General features: G+C 41.2%; 1 protein-coding gene across 1 annotated transcript; it reads right to left on the bottom strand.

The window, feature by feature from the left end:
• Positions 1-8,307: 8,307 nt before the first annotated feature.
• SLC46A3 (solute carrier family 46 member 3) lies at positions 8,308-24,405 on the bottom strand. Its single transcript, XM_016209448.2, has 6 exons — positions 24,288-24,405; positions 23,612-23,824; positions 16,760-17,630; positions 15,183-15,266; positions 11,884-12,040; positions 8,308-9,927 (listed from the first exon to the last, which is right to left on the bottom strand). The coding sequence occupies exons 2-6, from the start codon at positions 23,798-23,800 to the stop codon at positions 9,843-9,845; spliced, it is 1,386 nt and encodes a 461-aa protein (XP_016064934.2). The 5' UTR covers positions 23,801-23,824; positions 24,288-24,405; the 3' UTR covers positions 8,308-9,842.
• Positions 24,406-26,172: the final 1,767 nt, after the last annotated feature.

Raw genomic sequence — 26,172 nt, 5'->3', positions numbered from 1 at the left:
CTGAATATTACATAACTCTACACTCAGAGTTTGCCCTCTGCCACCAGGAGTCATTTGGTTCAAAATGTCAGTAGTGTCAGTGTTGGCAAAGCTTGAGATAAACGAAATGACACATCTTAATTGTTCCTGATTGTTGGAATTAAGTTTAAAACCGTCTGCAACACTGTTTTCCAACCTGTTTTACACTTAAATTATGAGGAAATATAGGAAAAAATGAAGGTTCACTAACTGATTGTTTCTAGATATATTTGCTTTCAACAAAATAAAGTTGGAAATGTCCCTTAGTTCTAGGAATAGTAGATACACTTACTGACCAGTAGAGGGTACTGTGAAATTAATGACAGTAAGTGGAAAAGCTGATGCTTTTAAATAGAAATTAAGAATCATGATTGGTGTTTACTTTCTGAAGGTCTTTTTGCTTCCTCCCTCCTTTTTCTCTTTCACCTTCTTTCTGCTCTTACCAGCGATCCTCATCCCTAGGTGCACATAAAATCGCCTGAGAGTCTTGTGAAGAAACTGATGTCATGGTATAATATCTCAGAAATTCCACTAGGACTATTCAGAAATAGGTCTCAGGAAGTGTACTTTTGAAAAAGCTCTCCAGGGTTGAGAACCTTTGATTTATATGCTTGCTTTCTTTTTGCTTTTGTATTAGTGACAACTTTTAGCATCAGTTAATTCTTCTGGTGTACCTCGGTGCTGAGAAGTTTACTAATGCTTTTTAATGTCTGTACTCTACAGTGTTTGTTTTGGGTCATTGGGGAACCAGATAGATTTCTGCTTTGACTTCGGCAAGGCTTACTTTTGGAGAGATGGATTGATTTTAACTCAAGACTTAGATTATCCTTATAATTTGGTTGTTTGTATTATGTAGAAATCTTGCAAAACATAAACCACCTTATATTTTCACCAACTTTTTTGAAAAATTTCTAATCTACGGGAATTGAGTATTTTTTTTTTCTGAAGAGTCAGTTGCAAGTCTGAAATACTTGCCTAGGTGCCAACTCTTCAATTAGGCATTTTTTTCCTTTTAGATTCTATGATTTTTATTGAATTATTATTTTCCTTGTCTGTTTTGCTTATAAAATACTAATTTTTGTATTCAAGAGGAAGTTTATAGGTTGGTGGCTGATTAAAATTCATTTTTTTAACATTAAAGTGATAAAATTCACAATAAAAGAGATAGAAACGTACCTAATGAAGGTGCAACCAAATTCTATATTAATTAAGCCTTTTAATCTGTATGGGAATAAAAGAATGTGTGTGTATTGTCTGAAGTGTTTGGGATGTCGCACTATTTGGCATACCATGTGGCTCTTGGACTAAAAACACCTCTTCACTCCTACCATCTGTGTAAGATACAAATGATAGGCTTATTTTCGTTAGTTTCACCCTTTGCAGTAGATGTTACCTATCCCAGAAGTACACACAAGCATGACCCAGTGTTCCTGCATTTTGTTATCCCTTTGAATGCAGACTTTCAAGAATGTGAATGATCGCCTGAACAAATAGATTACTTTGAAAAATGGAAGGAACTTGTAGTGTATAATCTTCCACTGGAATCTGCAATTGGTAAATTTTTTTTCAGACACATGAAATATAAGTATGAATTTTGACTTTCTCTTTCAATTAAGCAAAACCAAGGGTCAATGCCATGATCCTTCATTGGACGTGTTTAGTTCATGATTTCAAAGCTGAAATCCAGGTTCCTTCGCGTACAACAAATGCTTAATTAAGGGTCTGTACTTTTAGTTTGTCCTATTATAGATCCTTAAATCATATTAAAGAATGAGAACATACTGTTAATTTTTTAATAGAATTTCAGCAGGGTTTTTTTTGTGTGTTTTTTCCCCAGTTGAAAAAAAATGGAAGAGTCTTTAAAATGTTTTTTCTTTTAAAGACAAAAAAATCAAGTTTTGAAAATTTAGGGTTTGCTTCCAGATCTTGAATTTATTTCTGGAGCCAGTAGACATGCTTTGTCAGTTGTACTCTGTCTTTTTAGCTTCTTGACCTCGTGGAAACAGGAAGGGCTGTTATTTTTCATCTCTGATGAAATAGCCGTCACGTAGAGAATATAGCTTTGAGTCATTGAAGGACCAGGTGGAACTCTGCTTTAACTTTGGCTAGGCTTCCTTACTTTTGGAAAGATGGATTGATTTTAACTCAATACTTAACCTGCCCACCCACTCCCCCCCTCTTTTTTTCCTTCTGTATTAAATAGAAATTTTGCAAAACAATAAACCACAATATATTTCACCAACTTTTTATTTTGAAAAATTTCAAATTTAGAGAAAAACTGAAAGAACAGTACAAAGAACAACTGAAATAACCATGTAGACTCACCAATTAGCATCTTTTCTAATTTCCTCCTGAGAAGATGAGTAGATTCAGGATGCATATATTTGGCAAGAAGTCTACAAAGGCGGTGACATGGACTTCTTACTGCATCACGTCAGGATCCACAGGTGTGTCCTGTTTATTGGTGTTGCTAAGTGTGATCACTTGGTCAATAAGTGACCACCAGAGCTCTCTATTAAAGTACAGTTTGCCTCTTTGCCTTTTGTAATTAGTAAGTAATCTGTGAAGTAAATAATTTGAGACCTTATGTTATGTCCTGTTCCCCAAGAACCTTTCACCCAGAGGTTTGAGTGTCCATAAAAAATCTTTGCTTAAATCATTTATAACATGGTTGGGGACAGAATAGGGCTGAAAAAATGTGATATTTCATTATTCTACATTTATTGTCTGGCAAGTTCTTATAAAGCCAGGTTTCCCCCCACTTCTCTTTCTTTAAGATGTCCTATGGACTCATCGATTCTTAATTTTTTACAATGCATTTCTGTCATTACTCTCTGATTCCTTAAACCTAGTTGTTTTTATGAATACTTAAGACCTTCAATTTGAAAATGAAATTACATTGGGGTTAAAGTGCTCAGTTTAACTTTTGGCATTAATGGTATTAATGCTAAAAATTAATGGTGTTTCACAGAATACTGAATATGCTTGAGATACCTTAGTTATTGTAGTTACTGTAATCATAGTTACCACAGAAGTTGTTGCCAAAGAAGTGCTATGTTAGCTGGAGGGGAAACACTGCTGACCTTAATACTACTCATGTTTCACCTGATGATGTGAGAAAGTCAGAGATCAGGACCGGCAAGGGCAGCCATAGCCTTGCTCCATTCCTCACCGTGGCGTACAAGCAGGCATTATATTATGAAAATTTAAGAGAAGACAAAGGGAACTGAAAAGGCACAAAGAGGGGCACGTTCTGTTTAAACTTCTTATTACAGAAAATTTCAAACATCCAAAAGTAGAAAAATACAATATAATTTCATGTTTCCCATCCTCTAGGTCCCTGAATTTACTCACAGGCAATCTTATTTCATCTGCATTTTTCACCCACTTTCCCCTCAGTATTATTTTGAAAGGAATTCCAGGTGTTACACATTTCTATGTGCAAATATTTTAGTTTATAAATCTAACATAACCACAGTACTATTATCATACCTAACTTAACAATAATTCCTTATAATTAAATGTCCGGTCAGTATTCAGTGTCATTTTTTCCCAGCTGTTTTGTTTGAATTGGTGCTTGCAGTCAGGATTTCTGAGTGATAAAGTAATTGGCACCTGAGAGTTTGTGTTGTAGGGAACACGTCCTCAGAGTATTGTGGGAATCGGGATTAGTTATCTGACTGAGATAGTCTAGGCTGTGAAACCAGGCAGGAAAGCTAGCTGTCTGGCAGGCAACTGTAAAACACCTCTCCCACCTGGTCACATGAAATCACATGCCCAACTCATAGCAAAGCTCTGAGCAACCAGGATATGAAAAAGTCAGAATGGTGGGGTGGCTCCTGCCTTAAGGCAAGTAGGTAAATTCAAATCCTCAAACCAATCTACAGAAGCCTAAAGAATGGCATTTCTTACCGATACAGTACTCTGCAAAAACAAATCTGAGTCTCCTGAATTAGCACCGCTGCTGAAGTCCCTGCCCTACGAGATCCAATGTATGAAAACTGGAACACTGATCAGGACCCTGAGATTGAATTAAGTGGGAATATTGTAGATTGCAAAAGGAGGCAGCTTCTTCCTAAAGACTTTTTTACCTGAGGGGGTCAAGTTTACCAGAGAAAGCCAGCTCCCCTTTTGCCACCACACTCTTTATTTCCAAACACGGTTAGTGTTAAGAGCCCAGCAGCATGCCACCCCTGGAGACCAAATCCAAAGAAGTCTGACATATAGAAAGAATTTGGGGACTTTGCCAATTTGTATCTCCAAGAATTTCAGGAACATGTGAAGGAGTAGATTTTGAATGTGCTTTTATGATATCAATATGATGCCCTTGGCAAGACAATTCTAGGTTCACTGAACTCAAGAAGCTGGATGTGGCTTTAATACTTTGCAAAATTCGATTCAACACAGGCCCACACTAAGTGAAGCCGAGATGCCACAAGTCCTTCATATAGTGTATAGCAGAGGTTCTCAGATTTTCTTGTGCATCAGAATCACGGGAGAGCTTTAAAAACAGATTGCAGGGCCCCATCCCCAGAGTTTGTGATTCTAGAGGTTTGAGACAAATGTGAAAATGTGCATTTCTAACATGTCCTTGATGATGATGATACCGCTAATCCAAGGACCACACTCAGAACCCCTGGTGTAGAGGGAGGAGATAAAATACTTCCAGACACAGGAACTTTGGATTAGTTATCTGACTGAGATAGTCTAGGCCGTGAAACCAGGTAGGAAAGCTAGCCTATGTAAATCGCTATCAATTAGCTACCTAACTGTCTTTCCCAGCATAAGCTAGATAACTGTACCTTTATCAAGGGCCTTAAGCATGTATTAGCGCTGGCTTCAAAGCACCAATGTAGTCTTTTAAATTTAAGGTTATTGCCTGGCTGGGTGTGGCTCAGGGGCTGAGCGTAGACCTGGGATCCAGGCGACCCGGATTTGATTCCCGGTCAGGGCACATACCCGGGTTGCGGGCTTGATCAATGACTCTCTCATCATTGATGTTTCTATCTCTCTCCCTCTCCTTTCCTCTCTCTGAAATCAATAAAGATATAAAAAATAAAATAAATTTAAGATTATTGAGGTATAATTTACATAAAATCAATGGACATCCTTGCCTAATTCCTAGTTTTAGAGAAAGCATCTAGTATTCTTACCATTAAATACTGTGTTAGCTGTATCGGTTGTTCTTTTTTATTGGTTTTTGTAGATGCCTTTTATCAGGTTGATCCTCATTTCCTGAGAATTTTTATCATGAGTGAATGTTGAATTGTGCTAAATATTTTTCTCTACATCTTTTGATACAATCATGTGGAGTTTTTTTCTTCAGTCTGTTAATATGGTTCATTACCTTAAGTGACTTTCAAATGCTGAGCCAGTGTTGTATTATCTGGATACACCCCACTTGGTCAGATGTATTCTCTTTTTTACATATTGATTGCTTTGTTGGTATTTCGTTGTGAACTGTTTGCTTATGTTCAAGAGGGATATTAGTTTGTAGTGTTGAAATAACTTGCTAGGCCCAAGATGGAGCTGCCCCTGCCTAGGTTGCCTCATCAAACGGAAACTTAAATAACTTTTGTGTCCCTGTAGATGCTCCGCTTGACCAGCAACACAGTGACCCAGGCAGCTGATCTCCAGTTGCCAAACCAGCTCCGGGTCCTATACTTCTTTCCTTGTCCCTTGTTCTCTGTCCTATAGAAACTTCCTTTTCCATCCCATCACACAGCTCTCCAAGTGGAGACCATCACAAAATGTTAAAGTTAGTTTGCATTACTTGTCTTTTTTTTTAAACAGTACTTTACTTTTCTGGTAATTTCTTTGTCTCATTTTGCATCAGGATAATGCTGACCTCATAAGATGAGTTGAGAAGAACTCCTCACTTCTACGCGAGTGGGAACGCTTGTGTAGGATTGATTTGTTTTTCCTAGATGTTTGGCAATGAAACCATTTGTTCTAGGTCCCATCTTGATCATATCCTAGGAACATGTCCCCAAGAAAGCAGTCCCTAAAGAATGATCGGACGCCACGTAGGTCCAGAAACTTACTTCTGTCAGTGCAGCTAGAATCGACCTGGTTCAGGGAACTGTCTCAAGCTAATCAAATGAGACTTATTCTTCAAGCCCCCACTCAGCCAAGCACTGTACCAAGAATTTTATATTTACACTATTTTATGCGTTCTGTGATCTAAAATGCCAATATTTACATCGAGGGACAAACCTCTCCAGTAACCAGAATATGTGTGTCCTCTGTGTAGAGCAGGTGTTGGGCAAACTACTGCCCATGGGCCAAATTCAGCTTGCTGTTTTGTTGGAGCACAGCCAAGCCTCTTCTTTGCCTATGGCCTGAGGTTGCTTGTGCTAGGATGGCAGGTAAGTAGTTGTGCCAGACTGTGTGAGCTGACCCACAAAGCCTAAAATATGTACTCTCTGGCCCCTCGTCTAAAGTAGTGATTGTCAACCCTGGCCACATGCTGGAATCACCAGGAGAACATTTGAAAAAGTGCTGATGTGTGACTCCCTCTCTCAGAAATTCTTACCTAGTTGGGTTGGACTGGGACCTGGGCACAGGTGGTTTTAAAGGCTCCCCTGGTGATTCCACCTGGCTGCCAGGCCTGAGAATCCCTGGCTTGCTATTTGTGTTTGTTTTACTTTCCACTCCACTCTAATTATGCTCATGTGCATTTAGAGCTGACAGGCACTCATCTAGGGCAATAGTTTCCACATCTGGATGGGTATCCGTCACCTGCGGAGGTTTTTAAACTAGCTTCCAAGATCCCACTCCAGACTGACTGAATTAGAATCTCCAGGGACTTAAGTTCCGCAGGCAGTTCTGATATGCAGGCATTTCTTCAAAAGAGGACTGAACCTGGGGCACCCTGTTCTTATTAGCAAGAGTTTTGGTTATTGATTGAATAACCAGAGGATTATTTAGTGAGTGTAAGAGTGGAGAAAAGAGATTTCTTGAGGCAGTGTAATGCATACTATAGTGATCCTATTGAATAGTCCGGCCTTATAGAAATGCATCCTCCAGTGATGACAATATCCATTCCTATTAGCTACGGTATATCTAACCCCCCTTGTGCAGTGCCACATAAAAAGGAACATGTCTTTCCTTTCTGTTTCTCTTTTATGGACTTTATAAGAATAAGTAATTCCATTAATTTTCTTTCTTTTGATAATCAGATAAACAGGTTACATTATGGGAGATTAGATGGTAGCTTTCCTCCCAGTTCTCTCTTGACCATATACCCCCATCAGCTGGTGTGTTTCTCTAGTCTCTTCAGCATCACATTCATTAATCTCTTAGGATAGTCACTTTGGAGATAGCTAAGCTCACTCAGGCTATATTTTTACCTTGGGCCACCTCAGTCCTGTCCCCCAGTGTACTTTACTACATCTCAAATAGTTTTTGCTCAACTATGAGTCATCTGTCAGTCGTTCAATGTATTAAACAGTATCATCTGTGCTCTCTTCAGTTCAGATGAAATGTGCAGAATCATGGGAGGCTGAGCTGGAAGGGAGTTTATTATAGACCATCTTGTTTAACTTCAAAAGGGCAATATTGCAGGCATTTTGGTTGGGTACAGATCATGCTAATGTGGTTTTTTTTGTGGGGGGCACCTCATACTCTAGCTGACAATTCTTGACATTGGATTTTCAACCTGTCAGGTGTCCACCTCACTATGAAGAACCTCAGCGGGGCCAAGTCCATCCCTGCGTAGGGCTACTGCTTACCCGTCAAGTCACATCTCTCTGGGACTTACCCTACCTGTCTGTAAAATGAGGAAATGAAGCTGCTCTGTGATACAGGGTCATTAAGAGTTTAAAGTCAGGTGATACAGAAAGCACTTTGTAAACAGGAAAGTGCTGGTTCTTTTGGTTTGGGAAAAGTGTTGCATAGGAAGGAAAACAAAAATAAACAAATCTGAGTATCACTCAGTACTTACACAGGCTCCCAAACCTAAAAGGGATGGTCTTGGAAAGAACTCCTAGTATTTAATTTAATTATCATTATTATTTTTCAGAGAGGGAGGAATGGAGACAGAGAGAGAAACATCTATGTGAGAGAGAGACATCCCGTAGATCAAACCCACAACCTAGGTATATGTCCTGGCTGGGAATGGAAGCCACATGGGACGACACTCCAACCAACCGAGTCACACCGGCCAGGGCAAGAATGCCTAGTATTTTATTTTATATTTATGTTTTTATTTATTTATTTAAATTTATTTTTATTGTTGAAAGTATTACAGATGTCCCCTTTACCCCCCCCTTGAGCCTCCCCCCCACTCCCAGCCCCTCCAAGCCCTTCACCACACTATGATGAGTGCTGTTTGCTGGTTAAGCCATCGGCCGATTTCCCTCTAGGAAAAAGCCATAAGCAGTGCTATCAAACAGAAGACTCTGTCTGCTTTCAAGAGATTACAAAGAAGTTAATCAGCTAGTTGTGCTTCAAGGCATTTGTGTTATTACATATGGTAACTCAGAAAATGGGAAAGATTGAAGGACCTGTGAAAATACTATCAACCAATTTAAAAAGCAGATGGGCTACCATATATTTAAATCTATTTTTAAGGCTGGCATAACAAGTATAGAATATCAGTAATTACTATCCTGATGCATTAAATATATAGCTTTAAATTATTTTTACAAGTAAAAACAAAATTTTGTATTTGGTTCAACAAACATTTATTGAGGATATAATGAGGAATCAGGTTGTCCCTCTCCTCAAGGTGCTCCTTGTCCAATAGGGGAAGCAAACACTACAAAGCGATAGAAAATGCTAGGATGGAAGGAGACACAAAGAGCTGTGGGGCTCTGCAAGGACAGTGGGGCGAGGGGCAGGTAGGAGCAGGGACAAATGTCAAGGCTTCACAGAGGAAGCAACATTTTGGCTGAGACTTAGAAGTTGCATTGTCGCCAGGAAGGAAGGGCAAATGGAACAGTGTGTAAAAGATGAAAGCATGTGGTGTTTTCAGGGACCAGGGTAGGCCTGGGATGGGTGTCTGTCAGGCAGTAAGAAATGGATACCCTTTGAGAGAAATAAGGAACGAAGATTGGCGCTATGTTACTTTACTTCACGGTTGGCTGTTTACTCAGTTTTTAGGTTTCTTTAGGAACAATTTTATTTGTAATCTGATTTTTTCCAGTTACCCCTTTGTTACATACAGAAATATCATGCCTATCACTGATGAAACATATTAGGGAAAGTGAAAATATGTATTCTATTCTTTAAAGTGCCTCTGTTTTAAGGGTTTTGCATCTATTAAAAGCTTTCACTGTCCATAGCACTTTGATGGGATCTCGAAAACAAAGCATTACCTAAGAAGAGGTAAAATTATAAATATTTGAAACTTCTATTATTATTTTCCTATCAGTGAATAAGTCATCATAATTTTCAACAGTTGTCTTCAAAATCCTGGTGAGAGGTCAAGAACCCATTTTACAGAAGAAGAAACTGAGGTAAAGCGCTCTCCTTGATCTCAGTGTGAGAGACTGGAGAATGCCAGGGAGGTTATTGTATTTGATCATATCAGGAGTCTTAATCCCTCCTGATACTGTTTAGTTTCAATTTCTTTTGTAAATCCAAACAAGGGGAAGCGTTTTGAGATTTGTTCTCCGTACCAGAAACACAGCACATGGTGTGCATAAAGTGCTCGAAGTGCAGGGTCCTGCAAGAACTGGAGCCGGGGCTCCTCTCACTGCTCCAGCTAGAAGAAAGGACATGAAACATTGATCGTTCTTGAAGTGTTGATTATGGAGCTCAGCTGGACATCTCAGAAGTCAGAGTACATGGCATGGGCATTGCTTTGAAACCATAATGAATCATGAGTCTGACGTGTCTTCACTGGATTCTTCTTGGATAAGAAGTGCGTCGCTTCTCTTGTTCCAACTGCTGCACTTGACAACACTGTGCAAGCAAACAGGACATTTTAATATTGTCACTAAGGTAACATATAAGTAAGTAGTCTATATTCCACCTTTTCCCTGGTTACATGGCTTCTTGTAAAGTATGCAGAGTATGCATTGAAAGAACATAACATTCTGAAAAGAATTAAAAATCTACATGAGTTCTTTCTCTTCCAGATCTCTAACGTGTACTTGGCCCACTGTCTACTCTGTGTAGTCCACAAAAACTAGTTATGATTAAGGTTATGACTGAAATTCATGATCAATAGCTATAACTGAAACTAGGACAAGAAGCCATCTGGAAATAATTAAAATAGCATGTAATTTTAATTTTAAAAAATTTCAAACAGTACAAGGTTAAAAAAAAATCTCAGAAGACCATCTACAATGACAATATTAGAAGCATTATTAAAAGGATAACAACCTTTTATCGAGCTGCACAGATTTTTCCAGTTATAAAAGTAATATATGCTCATAGCAGAATATTTATAAGTATATGAAGATTAAAATGAAAATAACCCATTATTCTACTCCCTATGTAGGCAATTTTTATATCATTTTTCATGATATGGATGCACTTTATTTAACCACCGTTGGACATTTGGGTCATTTAAAAAATATTCTGCCATAATGAACTTTATATATAAATGTTGACATCACTGATCATTTCCTTAGGATAGATTTCTAAAAGGAATCACTGGGTCAAATACTATGAACTTTTAAGAAAGCTTTTGATACATGTTTTTATGAGCTGTTTTCCGAAAATGAGAGTGCCCAATAACATTACCACCAGCAATGTATAAATAAGGTTGTCTTATCGTGTGCTCACGAGCAGAGCAGGTACTTTTAATTTTTCCAATTCAATAGGTGAATAATATCTTTTAAAAAAAGATGTGTAGTAAAAATCACTTTTCATCAAAATTACCGAGGAACTGTAAATATTATCACACCCTGTCTTACACAGACCGAGGTATCAGAGCTCAGTTGAGATAATATGCACTGAGGTCCTACTATGAATGGACATGGGCCAGCCCTCTGAGGAGTTCACAGTCCTGGGAAATTGCCTGCAGCCTGTGCACATAGGTACTGTCCTCCTGCACCCAAAGGCCGGGCCCCACCTTCTCCTGACGCATCAGGGTCATGCTGTCACCTGGTGGGATGGGCCAAGCCCCACGAGACAGGTGAATGGTCTCTCAGTTCAAGGTTTTCCCCCAAAGAATGTGTCAAATATTTCTGCTTGGGCCCTGCAGCAACCACTTAGCTAATCGGCATATGTGTTTTGTTAAATAAAAGGCGAAAGGAGAAATAAATATTTCCCTTATGTTTATGCCTCTGGTCTATCTTTTCATTCTATATACTATTCATCAGAAACGTTTTGTACTTTGTATTTATTTGGATATTGACAATTAAAAAGGGAGTCACTAAATGAGCCAACTCGCTGGAAAGAGAGCTCCTAACATTCGGTGCCTGCTATCTGCCCTTGTCATTATTCTAGAATCCAGATTAAAGTGTGTTTTTGACCATCAAGGGCTATTACACTCCAGGAAATCATAGTCTGAATCTATATCTATGTCTATATATATATACCTATATCTGTATATACCATCTATATCTATATCTATCATCTATATCTATCTATATCGTCTATATCTATATCTATATCTGTATCTATTCTTAGATGCTAATTTAATCAATTGTTCGTATTTAAAGAGACAGGGCAACTTCTCAGAGTCTCTATCTGACCCAGTCTTTCTCTCTCCTAGTTCTGGTCAGCTCTGTCTCTGCTGCTTTTTTGTTAAGTGTCCGAAATTATTGACATGTCTTCATATCTAAATTTTTTGAAAAAAGCACATTCTAAGGCCAATCTTCTACAGACCTATGCACTTTTATTGGTGAGGTTAGGGAGTTCATTTAATTCAGCTATCCTTTGATAAACTGATTAAAAATAAGTACATACCATAGACTGACCACTGGAATTAGTAGCAGACCAGCAGACAGCAGAAAGGTGAAGCCTGTGTACCACGCAACAGTTGCTGAATAAATTCCATTAAAAGTAGAAACTGCAATGACTCCACCAAGTGTTTCAAAGAAAGCAATACAAGCAAACAGGGTCCCTGTTCAGGGTCACGGTACAGGGGGAGAAAAAGAAAAGGCTAAGTTACACAACAACAAACAAAAATGAGTGGACAAAACTGTTATCCATTGAAAAGAACAAAAGTGGGGACACTACTTGGTGAGTGAAAGCTATTCCTTGAAAATCCCTGAGAAGTCAGTAGCCTATTTTGTGGGTACAAAAACTGAGGTCAAGAGTTCTCGTTGGACTTGATGCGAGAGATGTTGAAAACACAATAGTTGACCTTGAACCACACAGTGAATAAGGGCACTGCTAACCCCCCCCCCCATAAACATAACTACAGTTATCCCTTGGTATCTGAGGACCACTGGGTCCAGGACCCCCGCAGATACCAAAATCTGCGGATTCTCAAGTCTCTTATACACAGTGGCCTAGAACAATGCATAGCAGTTCCAGTGACAACAGGATAATGCTAAAAGTTATCACAATTCAGAATAGGAAGTTCCGAAATGTAAACTAAACATTTTAAAATATCACTACATTTAAACATGTGAAATGACTTTTTAAAAGCCTTTATAAGTAAATGAAATAAAATAAAAGCCAAAATAAACTATGCATCCTGACAAGTCTATTTTGGTTTTAAGTCACAGGTAGACTTTTCTTTTTCCCCTGAACAGTTTGCGATATAATTCACATACCATAAACTCACCCTTTTAAACTGTACAGTTCAGCGGCTCTTAGTGTGTTCCTGGAGTTGGGTGACCATCACTATTATCTAATTTTAGAACATCTTCTTCACCCCAAAAAGAAACTCTGTACCCATTAACAATAACTTCCTTTCTCCCTAGCCCCTAGAAAGCACTAATTTAATTTCTGTCTCTATGGATTTGCTTTTTCTGAATGTTTCATATAAACGTGATCATAATTGTATGATAATATGTGGCCTTTTGTGACTAACTTCTTTCATTTAGCATAACAGTTTCAAGGTTCATCCATGTTGTAATGTGTCAGTGCTTTATTTCTTTTATTGCCAAATAATATTCCATTGGACTGATATACCACATTTCGCTTATTCATTCGTCTGTTCACAGACATTTGCATTGCTTTTAGTTTTTGGCTTTTATAAATAAGACTGCTGCAAACATCTGTGAACAGAATTTTATGTGGACGTGTGTTTTTATTTCTCTTGGGTACATACCTAGGAATGGAATTGTTGAGTCACAAGGTAATTAACTCTAACTTTATGAGTAGCTACCAAACTATTTTGCAAAAAGTGGCTGTATCATTTTACACTCCCACCAGCCGTGTGTGAGGGTTCCGATTTCTCCAGGTCCTCACCAACACCGTCTTTTTCATTTTAGCCAACTAGTGGTTTCGATTTGCATTTCCCTGATACCTAATAATGCTGAACATTTTTCACGTGTTCTTTATTGGCCATTTGTATATCTTCTTTGGAGAAATGTCTATTCAAATAGTTTGCCCATTTTTCAATTGGGTTGTCTTTCTGCTGTTGAGTTTTATGAATTCCTATATATTCTAGATACAAGTGCCTTGTCAGACATATTATTTGCAAATATATTCTCCCATTCTGTGGGTTGTCTTTTTACTTTCTTGATGGTGGACAAAAGGTTTTAATTTGAATAAAGTCTAATTTATCTATTTTTTCTTTTATTGTTGTGCTTTTGTGTCATAACCACAGCATAATTCAAGGAAGCAAATAGATCTTTACATGCTATACTTACAAATTTTTATATTCTTAAGTGGTTTTCCACTTATGATCATATAATCTATAAACAGCTGTGTGAATACACAGCTACATCTTACGAGTGCAACAGAATCAAGAAATATATATTTTAATTTCTTGAATTATGCAGCCTTCCCCAGTGGTGACTAAACTGCCATAAATAGGATAGCATAACTATGCATTATTTGTAAACAATTAATATGAACATGCGCACTAGGCTAAGACATGAAACAAAAGAAAGCTCCAAGTCCAGTGATACTCAGATGATACAAAGTGGGGGACAGGCAACTCCATAGGCGGATATTTAATAGGTAACTGGTTCTAGCCAGAAATTTAAGTTTCATTTTCCTTTTGTGCCAGTTATTTGCTGCACTCCCCGTGAACTGTCTGTTCTTCTAGCCCTGCTTGTGCTTAGGAGGCGCACCCCACAAATTCCATGACCTGGACTCCCTCGAAGGCCCCACTTCCTATTGCACTTGGTCAGTGGGATGGACAGGAGGAAAGGTCACGGCTTCTCCTCTGCTCCCTCCCTACTGGGCCGCCCCTTCTCTCCACTGCACTCCATTAACATCTCTGTAGGGAACCATCAGAGTGGGGTCCTGTTTTTTCTAGGACTCTGATGCAGGCCCAGCATAAGAATACAATTAGAGGCCTATGTGTTCTATTCTAACTATTTAAAAGTTATAGTTCTGACTAACAAACTGTTAACTAAAATATGTTCTGTCTTCCTCCTCTGAGAAATGTACCTTGTTAATGATTTGGAAGGTCAGACATAAATTCAGAATTCTCAGACTTTTAGAATTCCATGGAGGAACCTGATAGCTCTGGGAGAGCTGGCCTTGGGCCCTCCATCCCCAGCTGCAGGCTGCAGCCCACCCTGTGTTCTACGTCTTGCTCCATCCTGCTCAGCAAGGGCCTTTACACATGGCCGTAGACACCCTGCTCTCCAGTTCCAAGGTCGGGCCAGGTCTCCCATAAAGAGTCACTGTTTGGCTACTCCTGTGGTCTTGAGGTGAGCACACTGGGATCAAGTCCTCCTGCAAGAGGAAGGGTCTGGGGAAGGAGATCATGCAGGCATCACTGGGTATGAGCCCAGAGCTGTTTGGCTGGGAATTATGAGGACCCACATACCCAAGACTGTAGTCTAGAAGGGGAGAGGCACTGTGGGCTCCAGGAGGGCAGATCCACCTGGCCCTGAGGTCTCCTCCCCTCTTGGGTGGGGCCTGGGCGGGGGCAAGCCTTCAAAAGCATGAAGCCCAGGGCAGGGGCTCCCTTGTCTGAACAGGAGCCTCTCCCGAACATAGAACTTACCACGAACTCCAAGAAGTCTGTGCAGAAAAAAGGCTACAGAATACTCTGAAGAAGCATACACTGATTGTGCAGAGATTTGAGCCGGTGTAGGCTTTCGATTCGTATTCCTTAAGCAAATTAAACTTACCTTGCTCAGTAGAACGAACCACTTTTGACATCATGGACCGCAGAACAGAGAGCGGCACAATAGAGAAGAGGAAGAACAGCCTGACTGTGAGAGGAATGTTAGAAATCAGAAAACTAACGGTCAGTTTTATGTAAAACATTTTCTAACTATTTTATTTCTATAAGCATCCTAAGTCATTGCATCTAAAGACTGAATGAATTATAGAATTCTATTTAATGAATTAAGATAGAGTATACACAGGTCAGTTTAAGGTTAGTTTACTCTCAAATTCTTAATTGTAGTGTTAGCAACAAGAGCTCATGGAAGACTTAGGCCCACTGGGATTGATCTGCTATCTCCCTACTCATTGTAGTAACCTCTTGCATAGCAAGTTGAGACAAGTAATTAGTTTTTTCTGTTTCTTTTTTAGTTTTTATGTTTCAGACTTGGCATTTATAATGTTAGCATTCTTTTATTATATTGTTTCTTTTATTGATACACTGGTTCTTTATCTTCTTGCTTGTTCGTCATTGTGGCTGAATAACTTCATGGACACAAACTGCATCTGGCCATAAATGACCCTGAGCAGTCAGTAGTAATTTTAGGAATATGATAAAATAGTAATATATTACATTTGCAGATCACTTTAAAGTTTTGAACATGTTTCCACATAGATGAACTTACTTGGACTTGGCAACTCTAAGGGAGAGCTAGCATTTATTGGAAACAAGGCATTGTGCTAAACGCTTTCTAGTAATCTCTACTAATGTTCATTGTAATCCCCTGAATTAGGTAATACTATGCCCATTTTATAGATGGAAAAATGAAGGCTCAGAGTATTAAATTAACCTGCCCAAGGTCACCTAGTGCTAGAGATGGAAATTAAGGCCCATTCTGTTTGGTTACCCTGTTTCCCTGCTAGGTAGCAAGAGGTTGACACTGCCTTATTATAGAGGAAGACTGGGTTGGACTTTTCCCGAGGCCCCAATTTGCAGGTCCCTTAGCCCTTTCGAATGCAGAATCTCACTCAAGCCCTACAAAAACCATTTATGAGGTAGGTAGTTAAGGAAGCAGTCCAATTTGCCAAAAAGCGGTTCATCAAAAGCTAATTTATGAAATGACCAATCTGTCAAAAGATCAGTATGCAAACCCTTGTCGTAGAGAATTTTTTTCTTGAATGTATTCAGTGATTGTGAATTTTTCTTCTAAATCTGTAGAGTATACTTTACATAACTGTCTTAAAATTTTTTTTTTATTTTTTATTTTTTTACGGAAAGTAGGCTTCTTAGCAGCATTTTAAGAAATACTCATTTTGGTGAAAGCTATATTGAAGAATTGATTCATAAGAAGAATGTTCCTCAGAACAATTTTTTGGAAAATATGCAAATTTGGAAAACTAGTTATTATCTGAATTACTTTTTCAAAGCAAATTGGTGCTCAGCTTCTGGCAAACTAGATTTTAACAAATTACCTTTAATTGAACTAGAATGCAGTAAGCAGAGGATTTTATATTAAGGTTTCTCACCCAACAGACTACAGTCATTTGCTATAAACCCCAAATACACAGCTAGTTCTATAAGGCTACATTTGTAACTCACCTAAAAGCATCATCAATGTTGTTCTGGCAAAAGCAGTCATAGCCATTCCTGCCATGGTGGTAAAAATGCCAATGAAGGCCATGTAGATATCTTCCATACAGTAAGAAAAACCCCAGATTCCTAGGAAACTAGTCAGAAAAGAGATGCTACCCAAAGCTGACCCATAACCTATAAGAACTTCATTCCAGCAGAGTGGTGAATCCAATTCATAGAGGATAAAAATGGGGGAAATGCCAATTATCACGAAAAAATAAGTGATCATTGTGAAAAGTAACAAACAGAGCAAAGACCGTCGCCCACTGGAAGCATTTTTGAAAAGCATGTACGTTTGGTAAAACAGATTTTTAAAGCCTTCACTACATGATATGGAAACATTCTGAGACAAAGACTCCTCCATTGAGTCACCAAGAAAAAATAAAATATAAATCAAGTTAACAGTAAGAGCCATGGTAATAATGAAAAAGGACCACACGAAACCTAGTTCTCTAATAAAGTAGCCAGAAGACAGCCCTGTTAATCCAGTAACAAGCCCAAGTATGAAATCAATGATAGCTATTCGAATTGTTCTTTGTTTCTCTTCTTTACATTGATCAACTATGTAGGCGAAACAGGCACCCAAAAATGTTGTAGAATTGCCGAAAAGGGCCCCAATAAAGGTAGAGGCAATCAAAAGCTGGAATGGAAAGGCAAAATAGGAAAGCAGACAGAGCCAGGCACTGGTCACAAGAGCTCCAGCAGAAGTTAAAATCAGAGGGAATTTTCGTCCATGATGATCACTGTGGGACAGAAGTATGAACGTAGACAGTAGGCCGGGAATTAACCCACTTATGTCCATTTGTAGATTAAAAAGAGACACTTTTTTCTGAACTTCCTGCAAAGAAATAAAAAGAAGACAATGTGTTTACAGAGGTTTGTATAATGCATATAAAAATAGCATGGTGTATACTTACTACACATTGCCAGAAGGTCAGCGATGGGGAATCTGGTGTGTGGGTTTATACAGCTTAAATATTTGTCCAGTTCACAAACCACACGTCAAAAGGTGATATCATTGTTGCTTAGTCATAACATTCAAGTTCCATGGTGGGGACTTTAACCCATACAAATAAAACCGTGTGTATTAATATGTGTGTGTCTCACATAGGGGATCCATGGGCCCCAGGCCTGGGGGACTGGCCCTGTAATGAGTTTTCTTTCCTGTCTGAGCAGCTGGCACTGAGAGATCAGGTCGCTGCTCTAACACCACAGCAGTGTCCCCTCCCGTGATACGTCTTTCCCTCCCCTCTAAGGGGGAACGAATGTCAGGTGTAAATGTCATATTTGGTAGACCTTATTTAGGAAGAGCTCCTATATCCTTTTTACATGTAACTTCACAAACAGATTAGTGAGAAACATTCCTTTATTTACTAAAAATTAAGATAAAACCCAAAGAGGAACTTTGCACTAACTAAAAATGGAGGTGTGAGGTAAACCGAGTGGGAGAAACTCAGTTCTCCCGAGAACCAAAACAGACTGTGTGCACACACAGACTGGCAGCTGTCACAACTGTTACACTGGTTATTTGACAGAAAGAATTTGGGGGGATTTAAAATCATTTTCTGCTTGCAACTTCTCTGTATTTTACAAATTTTATATAAAGAGTATGTGCCATTTTTATATTGGAGATTACTAAGCTCATTTAAAAGCGATTTATTCAAGTAATATTTAGAAAGCACCCCAAACAACTGATGAACCACAAGGCTATCAAACACTGAATTAATGTGTTTTTTAAAATAGTGAGCCTATTTTTATTTTTACACAGTCATGTAATTCAAACAATTCCATGCGGCCAGGAAATGTTCTCATCACTCAGACTCAAAACTTCGGCATCTTAGTTGTGGCCTTTCCTTCGCTGGCGCCCCACTGACACCCTCCATTCTGCCCACCCCGTGTTTCTCGGGCCTTTTTCCTTCCTTCCAGTAGTAGTTGCCAATGGAGAACAACTCTCATTAGTGTCCACCTGGGCCACTCTGGCATCTGACTGGTCTCTATTCAATTCAGTAAGTAGTGCCGGTCTTCTCATTTGCAGATCACAGACACCCCATGGCATGCCTTCAGCCTGCCCAGAAGCTCCAGGCTCTCCCCACTTCCTGTTAGAGACAGGGGACGCTCCTCAGTCTCCTGCTAAGGCCAGGAAGATTCGTTCCAACCTCATCTGTCAGCATTGTCCCCACTCACTCCCCAAATGCTCTGTAAGTGCCAGGCACAGTGCAACTTGGATCTCCCTGAAAGTCCCAAACAGATGCAGCCTCTCCTTCCTCTGAACCTTCTCTCATGAGTATCACTGCCCAGTCGGACTTTCTGGCATAATGACTAAGACTGGGCTCTGGCGTCAGAGGAATCCGATTCTGATCCAGCCAGTGAGAATGCTCTTTACAGCAACTGGAATGACTTTACAAACATCGGCTCCTGCCGCTACCCCGCTCAAAATCCCCTCATGGCTGTCCTCGTGCGGGGAGAAATCCAACTCCTTGCGGTTGTGGGGGCAGCCTGAAATCGTGACCCCTCCAATTTCATGCACTTCCTCACCCCTCCCACCCCTCAAACACTCCATGCTCATTTGCTTTTGCAGTTGCTGTTCCCTCTGCCCGACTGTCACACAGCTCATTTCCTCAATTCAAATGTCACCTCCTTGGAGGGCCTACTATGATGGATCACTTAACCCAAAGCAATTCCACTAACCCCATCAAGGGCTCTATCCTGCCACCTAGTTTTCTTTAGACTTAACACTCCCTGACAGGACACAGCTTCAATGACCCACTCTCTGTGTGCCTCCTCCACTCTGACCCACACTCCAGGGGAGCTAGACCTTACTCTCTTCACCACAGTACTGCTGGCTGGCTTCTGGGACAGTGCTTGGCACAGGGTAGATACTTAATCGTGACTGAATGAATCAGTGAATGAATGAGCAAGTAAAATATGCCTCTGGAAGTTGCTGTGATCCTGACCAAATTATTTCTTTCTATAGCTTCTTTATTGGACAAGAGGGGATAACAACAGCCCTTACCTTGCAGGCTGTTGTGAGTTAAAGTACGTATAACGTGCTGGGCACAAGGCCCATGTACATGATCAGTGCTCATTCAATTTTAGCTGCTTCATTTTTATTAGATCAGGCTTCTTGAGCACATTTTTGTATCTCCTACAGATATAGCAGCCATCAGGTATGTACTGGATAATTAAATAAATAAATGAAACAGTTACCTTTTAATCAACTTTTCAACAGGATGTTCTGGTTTGGGGTTCCTCCTTCCATTTCCCCCCTCCACCTAAGTCCTGTCTTCTCCTTTCTATCTGCTGTCATTCCTGACCCAATCTTTCACTCAGACCACACTCCTTGCCTCTAGCCTATGCTTTAAAATACATATTTAAAAAAAGACAAACTCAAAGCATATTTCAATTATAAGTCAAAATTAAGACATAAGTCGTCTGTGTACCTTTGAAACATGGGAGAATTACAATTATATAATATTAAAGGGTAAATGAGAGAAATCAGAGTAAAAAAAAAGTGCTATTTCTTATCTAAGACTGGACAGAATGACAATGTACTGAGACAGGAATAAATTAAGGAAAGTAATATCGATTTTAAAGCAGTCACAATTTCATAGGCCAAAATGTACGTATTAATTCCAATTAAATAGAAAATGTTCCTTGTCTGCTGATAACAAGGGATTGTGTTATTAAAAGGTTTATATATAGCCCTGGCCAAGTGCCTCAGTTAGTTGAGCATCGTCCTGTGCACCAAAGGGTTGCAAGTTCAATTCTCGGGCAGGGCACATGCCCGGATTGTGGGCTCAATCCCCAGTAGAGAGTGTGCAGGAGACAGCTGATTGATTTTTCTCTCTCCCTCTCCCTTCCTCTCTCTCTAAAATCAATAAAAACATATTTTTCTTTAAAAAAGGTTTATATATAAACTGTTGAGCAAGAATAACTTTGTGATCTGTTGGTAACCCTAAGTTGTCCCCTCCAGTAGCAAAGTCCCTATCTTGAAAGTTGTTTGAAGGGAACGAGATCCCAATGGCCAACTGAACATTTAACAAAGGAAGGAGGGAGTGGTAAGGGGATTAAAAATTAATGCATTCCTCCACAAAAGTCAACAAACACACCTAGAATTTCCTACCTCTTTACCCTTGGCCAAGAGTTTCCTCCCCACAGCCTCCCCATTTTGTCAAGAGCTCCTTTGGAGATTTCTCTCATTGCCAGAGAGCAGTGTGTAGATGAACCTCATTGTTACAGGGCTCAGAAAACTTGAAGATTTGAAAAATAGGTTAGATCAATTTTTTTGTAATTGTATATATATTATGTATATATCTCAATACCAAATGGGTTGAAAAAGAAGACTCATCCATACAGATTTTTAAATGTTAAATGGAAGTGAAATAGCTCAGTTTACTCTTATAGCTGTACCTTGAAATTCACAGTATTTTTTCATTCCAATACATGTACATGTATGTGTATTTGTTATGTAGGAAGAATAAAGAAATATGCTGTAACAGTAAGAAGTTCAACACTTTATTGTATTATGCACTCTTTTCACACATAACTGACCTTTTGTGGGAGTGGCAAAAAACATCTGAGCTGGAAAAATCATTCATTCATTCATTTATTCATTCATTCATTCAGGGACTGACCATGTGCTAGGACATCTCTTATTTTTAGGGTTATAAGGACAGTCAACACACCGCTACACTTCTTTTAGTGAGCAAGTGGCCAGAACCCACTCAGCAGAGCTGGGTATTGGGACAGAAACTCAGGAAACAGAAACATTTGTTTTTGGATTTGAAAGGATGAGAATATTCTCTGAGAAGCTGAGCAGGAACAGTATACAAAAAAGGGGCTAGAAAGAAGTGCTAACGGTGATGGGGGCTCCTAAGAAGCAAAAATGTTCCTCTGTCTGAAGGAGCAAGAGGCGAGAGGGCCTCCATGGCTGGTTCCAGTTGTGGATGGGGGTAGGGCTGGTTTCTAGTTCCCCAAGCTGGAAAAAGCACCTGTGGCTCTAGATCACCAACTTTAAGGGAAGGGATCTAGGGCAGTATGTTCTCTTGACTATTAATCCAAATGAAAAACAATAAATTAAACAATAGTCAATTAAAAAATTTGGCAAAAATCTTCAAAATGAGACTGCTGTTCCAGACAGAAGGGGCTCTCAGCCAATATCCATCACCTGCACAGTCACAGAAGCAACCAAGGTGGCTAGACCGAGGCCTGTCTCCATTCACTCTAACAGGGGAAGGGCAGCCGACTTTTTTGATTTTCCGGTCCTCTCCTCTCCCTCCCCTCCAGTGCTCCCAGAGATCTGGTGAGCCTACTGAACCTTCTCACACACTTAGGAATAACATATAGATCATAGGAAACATTTTTGAAGGAAGACTAAACCATGAGGTGAGACCTGGGCCCTTCTATTTTTATGACCTCACCCTAGGCTAGAACCTTGATGTCTGCATGGCTGTCCAGAAATTATCAGTTCCAATAAATTTCTCCCATGGAAATGAGGAAATGAGTTACCAGTAGGGGCCATGCCCAAGAGCCAGTCCTCACCACAGCAAGGGAATGCCTGGGAGACCACTTCAGGAAGAGCTGCAGCTTTCCTTCAGGGGCACTTTGCCATTTCTTCCAGCACTCAAACTCCTCTCCCAGTCACACCTGAATTCTTTTTTTTTTTTTCTAATATGTTTTTATTGATTTCAGAGAGAGGAAGGGAGAGGGAGAGAGAGAAATATAAATATCAATGATGACAGTGTCATTGATTGGCTGCCTCCTGCACACCCCCTACTGGGGATCAAGCCTGCAACCTGGGCATGTGCTCTGACCGGGAATCCAACCAGGACCTCCTGGTTCATAAGTCGATGCTCAACCACTGAGCAACACCGGCCCAGCCACACCTGAATTCTCTTTTCCTCAGAGGACACTCTTAGAGCCAGCAGGCAGGTGACTTGAATTCCCATAAACTTTCCTTGTCCTTTGACAGCACCACCCTTTTGCCATCACAAAATATCCTCAAGGGGAAGAGTTCGAAGTTAATAAATGTCTGGTTTTGAGGCATTAGGGGGGAGGGGAATACCAAATCGGGATACTATGTTGTTTGCATTTGGACATTGGTAGACTCTGTTAAAAACTGCGTGAGGGGACAGGAGAATGGTGATGGACCTCTTGTTTTAAATGGATAAAAAATTGGGGGAGGAGAGAAAGAAGGAAAGGCTCTATAATATCTGACTAAATATTTCCAGGTGTCCTCAGAGCAAAACTGAGTGCTCTTCCCCCTACGTGTACCCGCGCATGGGGGTCAAAGCTGACTTGGTGTCACCAAATGATGAGTGACCAGTGCTGTCCCACCTCCCACCCCATGACAGAGGCTGGCCCCACAGTCTTCAGTGATGGGTCATGCATGTGCCATGGAAGGGGGGTGGGAGGAAGTGAGCAAGGGAAGGGCAGAATCACCATGTTTCACCACCACCCTCTCTGTCCACAGAACCCTCATTCGTGCTGGCCTTGGTCCAACTCTTAGGCTTTTGGGCGGACTTCAAGGGGGATGGAGGAAGGAGAGAGCCACAGAGGAGATGAGACTGCTCTGACATTTTCTGACAGGAGGAAGAAGAGCCAGTGTCACAGAAGAAGGGGATTTTAAGTGGCAGAGGCAGGCGAAAGGTGTCAGGAAACCTCAAACTGGATGAGAGCTGAAGACACGCACTTGGGCGTGGGTTAGGAGTTTCATGATGGCCCTCCAGAGATCAATGTGTGATGAGTGTGATGTACTCTTCTGTTTAAAACCCCATTACACTTTTCTTATTATGTTTTAGGGGTATTTTAATCTCTTACCTCCTGGAATGCAAAAATCGGGCTGCTTTTGTTTTTTTCACACTCAGAAACATTGCTCTCAGGTGCAATACTGTAGTTGCCTGTTTCTTCCCATATCCTCCTGTACACGTACTGTGTTGTCAGTGGGGTGGTCAAAGTCAGGGCAAACGCACTGAGGCAAATGGCAGGTTCTACAAGGAAAATCTTCATACTGCTTGGGTAGGTCGCTGAGTTCTTCAAAAAAGAAAAAGGAATGAGATAATGAGTCACATTTTTCTCCAAGAGGCTAGATTTTTACTGACGGGAAAGTCAGAGGAGTTCTGTTGTGTAAGTAAGCAAACTAGGGGACAGAAAGCACTTTCAAAGTGAGTAAGTTTTTCTCTGGAAGAGGGTGCTGGGTGAGCCTGAGACGGTCATGCTTCTCGTTTTAAAGAGTAGAACCTTGTAGGGCTCATACTGTCTTTGGGCCAATTCTATAAACGGACAAATTGTCACTATTTTGGTGACTCAGTGGTCACACAACTGTCCCCATCTGGCACACTGCGGGCCGGTTCTCATAAGGGAGACAGTGAGGTTACTCAGACATGACAGTTGCGACACTGTTACTGTCATCTGGCTGCTTGTTGACAGCGGGCAGGAGGCGACAGTTTTACAAAGCAGCTCCCAGACTTACAGGGCCTTAATTTTTTTGACTCACCGCACGGTCAGTCTTCCTGCCAGGGTAAGGGCCTGGGGTCCGGCGCGGTGTCCCCCGGGACGGTCTGCGCTCGGCGGGGCCCCGCGCCCCGGATACGAAGGGCAGCCTCGATGGAGTCCGACCCGGTGCCCCTGCCAGGGAGACCGCGGCGCTCACCTGCAGCACAGGCAGGAGATCGCACTTCCGCGTCCGCAGCGACCGCGGCCACGGTCCCCGGCGCCGCCCGGCCCGGCCCCGCGGACTCCCCGAGGCCCTGCGCGCGCCCCGGGTCCCGCCGCCCCCGCTGACCCCGCCCCGCTCGCAAGGAGGCGGGGCCCCGGGGGCCGGTCTCGCGCTGGGTCCCGCTCGGCCCCGCCCCGCTCCGAGGCCCGGGGTGCCGCTGGGCTCCGCGCTCGGCCTCGCCCGGGGCGCGCGCGCCGGCTCTGCGGCTGCCGGGCAAGCTTGGGCCCGGTGCAGGTTTTCGCAGAAGCACACCGGGGCTCTCTTGCAAAATAGCGTGTTTGCCCTGCACCTCCCCGAGGCGTTCCGGCCCGCGGGGCAAAGGTCCTAGGAAGAAACGCGGAGGGGGGGCGCGTGCGGGCGCGGGGCGCAGGACTGAGTGCCCGGCTGCGTTAGCCTTCGGCTGAAGCGCGTTCTCTGGTTCTTCCTGCCGGTGTGAACTTGGCAAAGTATTTCATCTATGTGAACCTCCATTTCTCTGTTTATCGAGTGGGGGTAACAGTCTTTCGGGATTGTTGTAACAAAACCCTCCACGTGTACTTACAGCGCTGCCCTGAGCCCACGGGAACACATCTGACTGACCGAGTTGCGTTTGCCACCTCGGGTAGCTCATAGCGAGGAGGAGTGCATTCATGGGGAACCATGGAGTATCGCAGCGCAAGATGTTTAGAATTTATTTTGGGATTTGAACCTACGTTCTGTGATTTGAGAAGAGTTCGAGAAAGCAAAGCCTGCACTGGATCAGATGCTGTTAGGGCATAGGGTAATTCTGAGACCGGACGTCTTAATGAACCTTACTTAGGAGTGAAGACTAGATGGAGGCTAAAGCCATCATTGATAAGAAGCAAAAGCCATCGCATTTTGGGTCAATTTTTTGGTTTAGATAATGTTCAGGTTCTGTCTCTGTTCGGACAAGAATATGGAGTGGTCTTGTTTTTGTCGGGATCATTGTCACAGAATAGCCTTCTCTGATGTTGGTGTTCTGTGAAATTGTTTTTTATTTCGCAGAACACCGTGGTGATAGTCCAGAAGAGCTCACAGCAACATCCAGGCCAGCACCTGGATGTCAGAGCTGCTTTCTCCTCCTCAGCGCTCGGTAAATGACAGTGAAGTCTTAGATTTGAATCCTGATCACTGCTTATCAGCTTGTAGCCTTGGAGTTGCTGCTTAACGCACTTCTCCACTTCTTCAAATGAGGATTTATAAAGCACTTACTATGAATCTGAAACTGTGGAGTGTGGACATTGGAAAGAAGGTGTCCAGAAATGAACACGATGCGGTGTCCTACATACCCAAAGTAGGACGGAACAATGAGAGCACCTGACTGAGGAGGAAGAGTTGGTCTGGGAGAAAGAGGTAGAGGTCTGACTACCCCCTGAACACAAGGAAGAGTATGTTAAATAATCTATGCAAAACTGCTTTTGAGAATTGTAAGGCACTGTGTAATCTTAATTACTGTCACTAAAATAACCTAGGTTTGTGCTAGTTGAACCCACTGGCTAAATGTTTTGGCTGGCTTGAGACCCTTTGGTCAACTCTCTTCACTGTCAGGAGTACAATGACCACTTCAGTTGCTTGACCTCTATAAAATCAACATCATGCACCAAATCTCAATACCTTAAAACAGCAAAGGTTTACTTATTTCTTGAACTACCTGTCCATCTAT

This window comes from Miniopterus natalensis, chromosome 2 (assembly GCF_054644295.1).
Source record: "Miniopterus natalensis isolate mMinNat1 chromosome 2, mMinNat1.hap1, whole genome shotgun sequence".
Lineage (NCBI taxonomy): Eukaryota > Metazoa > Chordata > Mammalia > Chiroptera > Miniopteridae > Miniopterus > Miniopterus natalensis.
This window is presented reverse-complemented; position numbering and strand designations above follow the sequence as displayed.

Coding starts and splice junctions, on each gene's coding strand:
- SLC46A3 (XM_016209448.2), bottom strand. CDS start 23,800: ATGAAGATTTTCCTTGTAGAACCTGCCATTTGCCTCAGTGCGTTTGCC. Junction 17,631..23,611: donor CGATTTTTGCATTCCAGGAG/GTAAGAGATTAA, acceptor ATTTCTTTGCAG/GAAGTTCAGAAAAAAGTGTC. Junction 15,267..16,759: donor AACATTGATGATGCTTTTAG/GTGAGTTACAAA, acceptor TTCCTCTCACAG/TCAGGCTGTTCTTCCTCTTC.